The sequence below is a fragment of the Strix uralensis genome, chromosome 4 (assembly GCF_047716275.1).
Source record: "Strix uralensis isolate ZFMK-TIS-50842 chromosome 4, bStrUra1, whole genome shotgun sequence".
Taxonomy (NCBI): Eukaryota; Metazoa; Chordata; class Aves; order Strigiformes; family Strigidae; genus Strix; species Strix uralensis.
In genome coordinates, this window is record NC_133975.1 from 108785558 (window position 1) to 108797472 (window position 11915).

The following is an 11915-nucleotide window of genomic DNA, read 5'->3' on the forward strand; positions in this document are numbered from 1 at the left end:
AAGCTAATAAGAAATGTTTCTTAAATATGCTGGGATTTTATCAGAAGGAAGTGAAATATTAGAATTAACTTTGGGATATTAGTCAGTTACAAGGTAAGCGTGTGTTTCCAGTGCAGTGTGATTGTGTAAAAGGCAGGCTGACTCCTAGGACACATCAGATAAGGGAGCATCCTGCAGAAATGGGGCAGTATTTATGCTGTATTTATGCTGATAATTATCTTACTGGTGAACACACTGGAGTAGTAAATACTGAAGAGGGAAGGAACTAGTTAAACTCTAGGGTTACATTAGCTAAGGAAATTATTTAAACTAGACATCATTAAAATCAGGCTGGGATTTTCTGACATTATTTAAACTAGGCATCATTAAAATCAGGCAGAAAGATTCTGACCATCTAGAGAAAATTTTTGGAACAGCCTCTGAAGTCATGCTTTCTGTCATACTTATTTCCAGTGAGCTTGACAAGTTTATAGAGAGACTATGTGGTACTGTACAGTAACAATCCTTAATGTCTGCACTGCATTCTTACTTTCTTCTGTGTTGGCTTGTAATTCATGTAGGATAGTTTGTGACACGTAGCATCTTTGTCATATTGAGTACATAAAATGAACTCCACGTGCTTAGTTTGGTGAAAAGTTACTCCAAGTCCAGCTGTTATACATATATCTGTCACGCCATTGTTTTTGCTCAGGCTGCTGACTCTCCATTTGTCATCTTCAATCTGCTTATTCATCAGCTACAGTTTTTTCAAAATGAAAAAATTGGGCTGAAAATGTGTGCTTTGCCTGACACAGTGTCATGGTCATGTCACGTACTGTGGCAATGGCAGGTTGCTATTTGTGTTGACTGGTGAGGCCACAGGCTTACTTGGTGACTGTAGTCATCATGTTCTGCTGCGGCACAGACAGACAAATTGAACTTCTTTTAGTCAATAACACAGCTCTGGCAATAGGCAATGACATGCCTCTGGCCAGAGCCAGAGTCTGGTGTCATCCTGACATATCAAGCTCATCTCTGCTTGCTGACTAAGCATAGTTTTTTTTTCTTAGGTGTTGTGCCTAAATTATGCCATTCTTGATTACACCCTTGCTACAAGTGCTTCTGCTTCCTTGCTATTCAAACCTTCTAACATCGGTAGACTGCCCTCCTCTGCCATTCCTTAGCCAACTTAAGAATCTTCAGCTCTTTTAATCTTTTCCCAGGTAAATTCCTCCTGTGTCTTGCTCATTTATTTGCTTTCTCTGAACTCACTCTGTGTAGTCTGCATCTCTCTTTTAATGAGGTGTCTGGAAGTGAATGCAGGATTCCAAGGGTGATTATTATTTTTTTACGATGTGCAACAAAACAATACTGGGGGACCCCGGTAATGATAAGGACCTCATTGTGTTGGATGATAAACAGGGAAGAGAATGATGACCTCTCTGTGTCATAACGAAATGCCTGTTTGCTTACTTTGGTCTTTGCTTCTGTAAATCACTGCAACCTTTTGTCTAATTTGCGATGCACCTTCACCCCAAGGTCTTACACAGCCTAAATGCATGTTGAATTCCTCCCTTCTCCTGAGTAGAGGTTTTCACGCGTTTGTTTTCTCATTTCACCTCACTGCATTCTTCCAAAGTGAATTCTGTATACGTTATTTATCCAGTGACCTTCTCAATAATGGTGGAATAAAGGCCCATAGTGATGGGGGCACACTCCTGGAGAATTAATGTATATAAAGATTTCATGTTTTTTTCCTAAAGTTTTTCTTTAGAAACATGAACTTCCTTTGTCTGAATTATAATTATAGGTTGCTATTCACATACTACACTCTAAGCCCTAGAAATATACTCTTCCTTTTTGGTTTAGAATTTGATGGTATTGGTGCTTTCTATCTTAATTTACTTTTTATCCTATTTTAGAGGTATGTCAACAGGCAAAAATATGCGAAAATACTTTAGTGTGCAGCACAGCTCCATCTCTTATACTGGGTAATTTTTTTTTCAAAAGTAAAGACTGTTTATATGCTTATATCATAAATCCCTGTAACGTATCTTCTGTATGCTAACTAAATTATACAGAATGCATTCCTCTTTCTTAAAGAAGCCATAAAGTGTAGTTTCATTGAATTAACTACTGCAGATACTCAAGGTTGCATGCTGGTGAAGAGGTAAATATAAGTACAGAAGGGAAAGGAGAGAGGATGGGGATCTTGCAGTGAAGATTGTCTTGTACCCATGACCCAGCCTGTGGGTCTGAACAGGGCTGTGACCCCTCTGTTTTCATGGTGACATGAGAAGATGAATCCTGAGCCTTTTTTGTGTTGCATCGTGGGGTGCAAAAGGCTATGACCACAGATCTGTTTAGTAACCTGTCTGCTGACGGTGGCTCAGGAGGGGAGACCTTCCCTGCACCTGGAGCCTATAGCCATACCATAAGATCCTGTTATGAGGGTGGCATGGATAACTTGATGAGATGTGTTTTTATAGGATCCTAAGGATATCTGAGATTGGAAGGGACTGCAGGAGGTCTCCTATCAAACCTCTTACTAAGACACGGTCAGCTATGAGGTCAGACCAGCTTAGTCAGGGTGTTATCCAGTGAAGTCTTCAAAACCTCCAAGGATGGAGGTTGCACAACCTTTCTGGGCAACTTGTTCCACTGCTTGACTTTCCCAACCTATGCCATTACTGCAGCACAGAAGGAGAATCTGCTCTCTTTGAAGCAGCCTGTACTCCAGCCCCAAATTAACAGCTTTCCAGGCTTTAGCCATGACCAGCCAACAGGTTTGCAGAACTGCCAGCCCCTGTCTGGACTTGTGTTTAATGGGTACGAGGCATCATGTTGTGCCTCAGATTGTCCCCACTCATCTTCAATAATTCTGTGCCCTCCAGGTTCCTGGAGGGCAAACAGCTGAGGCAGAGAGGGCAAAATGTGGTTCACTCAGTGTGTGCACAGGTGTCGTGGTTGATACTATGATCAGTCATGATGTCCAAGTCCATTCCTGGTGGTGTACAGGTCCCTGGGAGGCTGTGGGAATGAGTGCCTGACTTAAAACAGACTGTCTGGCATATTCTTGGACTGTCAGCAAGTGCTACTCAGCCTCTCTAGGAGATCACAGCACCTGGTACTTTGGTCCTATCCAATTTTAGAGCTTGTTGATCTAGTAGACTTATAAGGGTCACTTTATTGTTCCAGTGATCTCTGCTGGTGATTCAGAAGAGAGACACCATTCCCCTCAGTACTTACATTAACACCTGTGTGGCATGAGGGGAGCTGCACTACAGGAGACCACAGGGCTGTGCTATGCCACCTGTGTGGGTGATTCGGCATGCGGGCAACATTCTCCACGATTCAGCAGTGGCTCCAGGTCCCACTTGGGGGATGGAGGGTTGTCCCACCTGGTCCCACAGCTGTGCCTGTCGGTGAGCTGCCAGAAAGGTTCCTGTTCTTTCTCCTCATTTGTAGTTACTTGGGCACTCAGAAGTGGCTGCATTTCAGAGGTGGGTAAAGCAAGCCCTTCTCTGGCTGTCTGGTTTTCTGCAGGACGAACTGTCATTAGTATCCCCGTTACCTCTCCTACCACCTTTGCTTATGGGGACAGCTGCCTGTTTGCTGCTTACACTGTGTGTCTGGGGACATGCTTGGAATCATTTATAATGATTGTCTTTTAATTGCTTGCTCAGCACTCTGCTGTGGAGCACCATGCTCTCTCTGATGGCAGGGAGGGCCAGCAGTGGGGTGTCAGGGTGAGGCTGCTGTGTTAGTGCATGGCGAGGGACTGATCGCGGGCCCTGCGGATTTTTGCTTGCTCCTACAAGGTTCTTAGCTTTAATAACATCTCTTGGTGGTAAGGATCAGTGGCATGGAGGGACACAGCAGTGACAGGATGATTTAACAACCTTTCTGTGCTGCTTCATTTTCACAGACATCACAAATCAGATTAGCAGGAGTCTGAGGAAAGGAGAGGGGGAAGTGGGGAATAGTGTGATGGAGGAAGGGGAAAGGGAACCCATGTTCGTTCTGGTCAGCAGATGGACAGGCTGAGTCTCCTCCCACCTGTTCTCCTTTGGGTCCTGCTGCCATCCATGGATAAAAACACCTGAGTCTTCCTCCAAGTAGTCTCTCACCCACCCCAGCAGCTCTTTCCATGCCTTCCCTGTGAATGCCTATCTGCTCCTATCTGATGTTTCACTTTCCTCCTCATTACCAGAAACCCCATTCTTACCCACAAGTATTTTCTCTTTTTTATGCCAGGCAAGTATTCTTAAATAACCCCTGACCCCGCAAACACCTTCATGGTGCCCCCTGAATGGATCCTTCTGTGAATGTCCTGGGTCACCCTGCAATAGATGCCAGCAGCTACCCTATGTGTTTGTCAGCATGAGGACCTGCAAGAGCTCTGCATGGGGACACTGAAACGTACCAGACCCTTGTTCCCCACAGTGTTGGCACGTGGGGGCTGCCTCCCCTCCCCAGCAGGCACCCTGCTGTGGGTGGCAGTGTGTGACCATCTCCTGTCTCCTCACAGATCTCTCGCAACCTGGGAAAGCTTTACAGCGAAATGATCTTTGTGAATGGCTTTGTGCACTGTGACCCACACCCAGGCAATGTGCTAGTGAAGAAATGCCCAGCCTCTGGCAAGGCCCACATCATCCTCCTGGACCATGGGCTCTACCAGGTACGTAGCTATGGGGGGCCTGAAGGGCCTTGTGAGGCTGCCTGTGGGTGTCAGGCTGAAAGAGCACACCCAGCTGCAACCTTGCCCCCCTAAGCCCCTATTTTTCCTATTACTCCCATAACCTTCCAAGGATATTTCCTGGCTCTGAAATGGGGGATAGGTCACAGCTAAGGGGCACAAGGCTTTCCCCCCGCAGTTCCCTGTCCTCCGTGGACTTCTGGGGGCTGTGTCTCCCTCCCCAGGTGCTGAGCGAGTCATTCCGCATGGACTACTGCCGCCTTTGGCAGGCCCTTATCAAGGCTGATATGAAGAGGGTGCAGAAGTACAGCCGGCGGCTTGGGGCAGGGGATTTGTACCCTCTCTTCGCCTGCATGCTGACTGCCAGATCCTGGGAGTCTGTCAACAGGGGCATTGACCGGTCGCCAGTCTCAGCCAGCGAGGTAGGTCTGGTGTGCCCTTCCCTATCATGTGCCCTTCCTTCTCCTTGGGTACCTTTCTTTGTTGTAACCATTTACACCACTGATATTGCAGCGATGCTGGGCAACCCCTGGCAGCTCTGTAGCCAATTCTGCATTGATGGCTGAGCTAGAAAAAGCCAGGACTCATTCTGCAATGTGTTTATAGTGGCTGAACTTAATTTCCCAGTTTCACTTGTCACGGGCTGCTTAAATTTTGTGTAATATTTTAATGGCTAAGTGTTCACCAGTTCTGGCAGGGGAAACATTTGTAGATCAGCCTTTTCTTTTAAAAGTGTTGAATGCAGCTGTGCAGGGAACCATCAAGGAGGATAGGTTAAGGTAGAGGAGACATAAAGGCTTAGTGGGAAGACATGAGAAGGATAATGCATTATCACTATTCATGTAAATGACTATCAGCACTGATACAAACTCCTAAAAACCCTTGGAAATTACCACCCAATCAGAAACCCTATTAACTTGGAGTCAAGGTTGCTTAACTGCAGATCCTGTCAGCTCAATCACTACAAATCTAGGAAATTGCCACTTACATACTCCACCCTTTCCTATCCACACATACTGGGGTCCTTCTCACATCTCCTCACACTCCTGACATACACACACCACCTTAAGAATAGTAGCAGCCCCTGCCAATTGTGCTGTTTTTAGGAATGAACATATAATGATGTGATTTCAGCCAATGGACTGTAGGCAGAAGGATGGTTGTATCCTATGGTTTGTTTTTATCTGCATGCATTTGTAGTCGAGAGGATGAAATTCATTTAAGTAGTGTTATAGTCCTGTGAAATTCTCTTCTGGAAATTCCTTTGTGTTGTCATTTCATTTTGATGGATGTGGCAGAATTTGCTGCACTGGCTTGCCATTATACATAGCAATGAGTAGGTCAGATACCTTGGGTAATGGACCCCCCCACCCAGTAATTTGATTGTTTCCTACCTGAGTTAATTTTCTGCATATCAGAAATAATATAGTGACTGTCTAGCAGATCTGTGCTTGATCTGGCAATTTCTGGACCTGGTAGCTCCAGAAAAAAATTCAGAGGCACCAAAGTGAATCAACATGGAACTGGCTCCAGTACTACAAGGCCAGTGTTGAATCTGAGCTAATAAGCAAAGTTTATCCTAAACTGGCTTGTGAAGGTTATGCCAGAGGTGTAACTGCAGCCTCATGGTGCCTTGTGTGGGCTAATGAACTTTGTCATTGAGTTGAATTGCATGTATGGAGCCAGCTCTGTTGTCTTTGCCTACATGACACAATTAATGCTGAAACTGAATAATCCTGTAGCAGATAATGGGGAGCTGAGCAGATTTGCTGTGGCATTAGGAAATGAGCTGCTGCTTGCCCTTAGTTTAGAGGTGAATTTGAAAGATTGTTATCAGCAGCAAGAGCCAAGCTCTGTGTAGGCAAGTACCATCAGCACAGAGCTCCAGAGACTGTGCTTGAGGATGTATCAACACAAGAGTAGCCTGTGAGACAAGGAAGCATCCCTTCTGAAACAAAATCTTATCTGTAGTGCTGTGTCCAGTCTGGGACACTGCGTCTTGAGAAAGGTTTGATGAAACTGGGGCAAGTCCAGCAGCAAGCTACAAGGACTGGTGGTCAAGCAGATGCAACCCATGAGGTAAGTCTGAGCAAGTTAGAGCAGAAAAAGTCTAGAAGAGCGTGGGTCAAGAAGGGTTGTTACAGTGATTTTCAAATCTGTTAAAGACTGCCGCAAACTGGACAAGAAGTAATGGGTTTAAATTCAGCTAAGGAGATTGGGTAATGACAAGGCCAGTGAAACGCTGGTGTGGATGGTCTGAGGAGGCTTTGAGTCACATCACTGGAGAATTTTAGGAGCAGGCTAGGCAAATGTGTGAGAATTGCCATAGGTGAAGTTGTTCCTGCCTTCAGCCAACCCCAGGCAACTGACCGCTCAGGGTGGCTGCTAACCTCATCTCATCTGATTTTATTATTGTGTTTTGCTGCATCCTGCAGCAGCCTCAGCAACTGTAGCCAAGGGGCTTTTCTCAGGTCCTGTGGCATAGCTGATTTTTTCCTCTGTGCACAGGCTTTGCCCTTGACATAAAATGACAGTTCTGATGACAGATCATGTGGTTGTTTTGTGATGTGGACAAGCAGCTGGAGCTAAAAATAAATAGAAAAGAAACAGAAAAGAAAACGTATGTGTGGAAAATAAAGTAGTCTCTGCAGCGATGCTGGCTAGGATAAAGGATAAGAGATAATCAGGGAGAAATTTTCTGCCAACAAATAATGGAACAAAACATTTAACATTTAGGAGAGCTAAGTGTCTTCTTGGTGAAGGTTTGTGTATTTGCTCACTGGTGGAGGCAGGAGGACACGAAGATATATTTGTCAACAGCAAAGCAACCATGGTGGTGTGTGAGCTGTATATATCTCTTGGCCATCACGACCGGCACACTCGATTTGTGCAGGTCTGTTCCTTTATAATAAGTCTGATGTTCACAAAGAGTGAGTGTGAGATCCCATATCGTGAAATATAGGCTGGCCAGCCCTCATTCCAGAGGAGAGAAGGTGTCCTTTCCCTTTCCCACAAAGGAGCTCTCCTCCTGTAAGAAGTGATTTACTGCCTCTACATGTGTCCTGCTGGATTCTGGACATTTCAGATGTTCCAGGGACTTTTGTTTGGATTTGCTGATTCATGTCATGGCCTCTGTAGGAAGAGGTAGGGACACAGTATGTGTATGGAATCAACTCCACACCATGCAGTGCTATATTTACTGGGATGGTGGGGGAACTCTCAGATCTAAAAAGAGACAGAAGAGTGGGGGCTGGCTGTCTTGCATGCTATGGTGGCTAACGTTTGGAGGGGAGCCCATCCTAAGTAGCTCAGGCTGTAGTCATCAGTGGGATCTTACCGTGACAGTGTATTTGTTGGAAGCTGGGAAACCAAGGAACATGAAGGATCACCCTGCGTCTGCCTTGGTCTTACACTCCTTCCTTAAGCGTCTGCTACTGGCTGCTGCCAGACAGGATATGGGGTCTAGATAGACCCTTAACCTGACAGGTGGCAGTTTTTGATCTTCTGGGTTAGCATGACACTTAACTGCATAATGCCTTCTTACCTTTGCTGAGTTGTGTTGAGGACAGAGGGCTAAACTAGGTCTTGAAAACAGCTTCATCAGTATAGCATAAAGCCATCAGTTGCATGGGACAGCAAGGCAAGGAGCGACCTGGTTGTCCTTGCAGCATGCCTCAACCTTCCTGAGCAGTCCTCTGCTATCTGCATCTCTCCCAGCTTTGGGGCTGATGAGGTGAGACTCAGTCAGAAGGCTGCAAGGGTAGTACTGAGACACGGTTGCTGCGGGCTGCCTGGGGCCAAGAACTGACATAACAGCCAGTGCCCTGTGTTCCTGAGAGGCTACTAGTCCTGCCAGTGAGGGGACGGGGCCTTGTCTCACTGAGGGGCAGGTGGGATATGGCAGGAGTGATCTGTGACTGTGCTGTGAGTCCTTGGGATGGCCAGGTGTCTGCAGGAAAGCAGGACAAAGAGTTCTTTATCTTCTGGCTAGAGTCATGGTGTGGAAAAACACCATCTCCTCCTGCCAAATCTCAGCTGCATCTGGACCTGGGTTTCCCATGCACTCTCAGCTTCTCTATTCTTTCTCCCTGACATGACCCGGCTGGCCGCAGGATGTGGAGATCCGGTCCAACGCTGCTGCTTACCTACCCCAGATCACCCAGCTTCTCAACAATGTCCCTCGCCAGATGCTGCTGCTGCTGAAGACCAATGACTTGTTAAGGGGGATTGAGTCAGCCCTGCACACGCGGGCCAGTGCCAGCTCTTTCCTCAACATGTCTCGCTGCTGTGTCAGAGCCGTTTCCATGTGAGTCTCTTCTCCTGACACCAGGGGCCAGACATGGAGCAGCAGGGGCTGGCTGTCCCTGGGGGCCAGGATCTGGGGGGATCCCAGGGCCAGCAGACCAGCCAGGCCCAGTCACACAGTAGCTAAGTAAGGCAAGCAGGACAGACCCTGAGTTAGTGGTCAGGTCCCATCAAAAGTCCAGGTCCAAAGTCAAACCAGAAAGTCAATCTGTAGATCAGGTCTAGTGGTTTTCAGGCAGGTCCATGGTGACAAGACAAGAGCTGAGGTCAAGCCAAGAGGTCAGTATGTGGATTGATGTCCAGGTCAAGGGGCTTCACAGCAGGGCATGACCTGGGGACCATTACTGCTCCAGTGTAGCTCAGGCAGGGACTGAAGGTGCAGGCCTGAGATTAACTGGAGCTCCTGGGCCTGTGAGCAGAGGGTTGGGGGAGGTCCCAGGCCAGTCAGGCTTGTTAAGGCTTATTAGAGCCCCCGCTCAGGACCCTGACAAGGTCTAACTTGACCTCTTGACCTCTTACTCTTAGCTCTAGACTTCTCCCCCTCACTAGCACATCTGCTGTGGTCCTACCCCTGCTCAGTCACACATCTCAGCCTCTGTGCTGTTCTCACACCCATCAGCCTCTCCAGAGGACAGGTCTGTCACCCTGAGGCTGGGGACAGGGATGGAGTTGGAGGCCTTAGGGTAAGGGTTTAGGGTTTGGCCCCTCCAGAGGAGGGGAAGGGACTTCCTGCCCATTACAGGCGTCACCACTGGGAAGTATTTATGGGTAGCAAAGATCTGCAAGTTCACTGCTGCCAGTTTCTGCAGCCTGATTGAGGGGCCAGGGCTGACTGTGAAGATCAGGCTGATGTTTAAAAGCCAGGAACAGGAGTCATGCAACTGATTTTCATCTGTGAGTCTTATGAGTCAATGCACTTCTGCCTCAGATTCCTCCTCCATGAGAAGAAATAACAGTTATTTCTCTGGCTGATGAGGGACCTATGAAGCCCCGTTAACCTCTGCTTCTAAAGAAAGGTGGAGAATTACTTTTCCTGGAATCAGTGTGTCGGGATTGCTGGACTCTTACAAGTGTGCTACCAGGAAAGGCTGTAGGAGTGTGGACCTGTCCCAGTTAGCTGAAGTGAAGCTGTACATAGAAGCAGAGGGTGCCATGGCCCGAGGTCGCTACACGCAGTGGGGAGAGAACTGGGCTCACAAGGGAGCAGACTGTATCTTCTGCCAGATTCGTGCTAGGAAGGCAGCCCCAGCTCCTCAGGAACATCACTTGGGGAAAATCCCTACTGGTGGGGGTCCCCACTGCTGGTGATTCTTCAGATGTGGAACATTCCCCTCCCCTGGGGAGGGTCAGTTGTACTGAAGATATGGGACAGGACTCCTTCCCACCTGTCAGCATCGTGCTGGATCTAATGCAGCTGTTTCTCTCATTCTAGGTACCAGAGGAGCAAGAGCCATTCGCTTTATAGAAGAGCCCAGATCTCACTCACAGAAGCCCTGAGCCTGTGGCAGATCAACTTGTATGAACTCTTCCTGTGGCTGAAGGGGTCCCAGCTGGGGAACTGGGTCATTGCTCTCCTGAGCTGGATGCACCATTCCACATAGTGACATGAACTGGTGGGAGAGGCCTGGGTGCTCCCTCTGTCCCTTCTCTCCACAGCACATTTGCCTTTCTGACTGTTTCTGTCTATTCTGTGGGCTATTTTGGGGTTTTGTTCCAAGTTATATGCTGCACTGTCCTTGCTTGTTACAGCATTAGCTTTCTCTGTGGCACTGAGAGCTGGAGTCGGTACCGGAGCTCTGCTGTTTCATGGTTTAGGAAAAGGAGGTGCAGGATTCCGTGTGTCTGGAAGGGCAAGGTACCTTTTTCCTCATCTGATCAGGGGAAATTCCACTCAGATTCCAGTGGGACTGCACTGGAAGCAAAAGCCTCTCCTTGGCTCTTCCTTAAACAATCTTACAGAATTTAAGAGAATCCCAACCCTGCCTAGAATGCCCCAAAACGTTTCTCAGACCCTCAGAGAGAGGTGGTAAGTCCCTTTAGAATCCAATAGAGTTTATATAAGTTTTTGCAGTCTCCTTAGTCTGATTTCTGTTCAGGTGTGCAGATAGTTTCTCAGAGGAGTGAGACCTTGTGGAGAGCTGGCACTAAGGCTTACTCTCCCAGCACCAGGGAAAGGGGACCGTAATGGTGAGAGTGATGGACTGGGAGTTGGACTTTCTGAGATTCACCTCCAGTCCAGTCAGCAAGTGCCTCTGTGTTTTTGGACTTCTCTTGGCCTGTTTCCTTGCAGGTGAAATGGGGGAAGGGGACAGTGGTTCTGCCTTTTTTCCGAAATTCAGGGAAGGCGGGAGGAATGACAACTCAGTGCTCTGAAACTGCTGGTAATGTATGTGTTATGTACAGTACTGCCACACAGCAAAATAAATGTGTTGTATCAAAGACCTTTGGGGGAGGGATGCCTGCCTGTGCACTCAAGGTGACGTTTGGGCCTCTAACCTCAGTCCTGTTTCCACTTCTCCACTGAGTGAGTGATGCCAGGCAGCACTGTTAACTCCTTGCAAGCCAAATGAAATGGCCTCTTGGTCTTTCCTCTTCCCAAGAAGTTTGTTCCACATCTGAGTCCTCTGGTGCTGCATCAGATGTGTGTTGGGATATGATGGAGAAGCGGGTGTCATTCTGCTGGGAAGGCACACTACTTCTTGCCACCTGGATCCACGGTGAGCCCGCCTCCTCCCTGCCTGTGGGAGCGTGCTGCAGCACATCTGTGAGACGTCACCATCTCCATGCCACTCACTGAGCATTTCATCTCATCACTGCCTGTGATGTTTCACTGCTCCTGCCTCAGATAAAAACCTTGGTGGTGCAAGCGACAGGTCTGATGGCTCTGACTCTACAGCTGTGGGATGGCTACCAGGAGGTCCACCCGGAGGCC

The 11915-nt window shown here is 47.7% G+C and overlaps 1 protein-coding gene across 8 annotated transcripts in view; it reads left to right on the forward strand.

The window, feature by feature from the left end:
• ADCK1 (aarF domain containing kinase 1) overlaps window positions 1–11422 on the forward strand; it is an 81864-nt gene extending 70442 nt beyond the window's left edge. For all 8 annotated transcript variants that reach the window (XM_074868512.1, XM_074868517.1, XM_074868518.1 and 5 more), the window contains 4 exons: window positions 4511–4660; window positions 4903–5100; window positions 8791–8984; window positions 10416–11422. In XM_074868512.1, coding sequence (XP_074724613.1) covers window positions 4511–4660; window positions 4903–5100; window positions 8791–8984; window positions 10416–10584 — 711 coding nt within the window. In that variant the 3' untranslated portion in view covers window positions 10585–11422. The remainder of the gene's footprint in view (window positions 1–4510; window positions 4661–4902; window positions 5101–8790; window positions 8985–10415) is intronic.
• The last annotated feature ends 493 nt before the right edge of the window (window positions 11423–11915 follow it).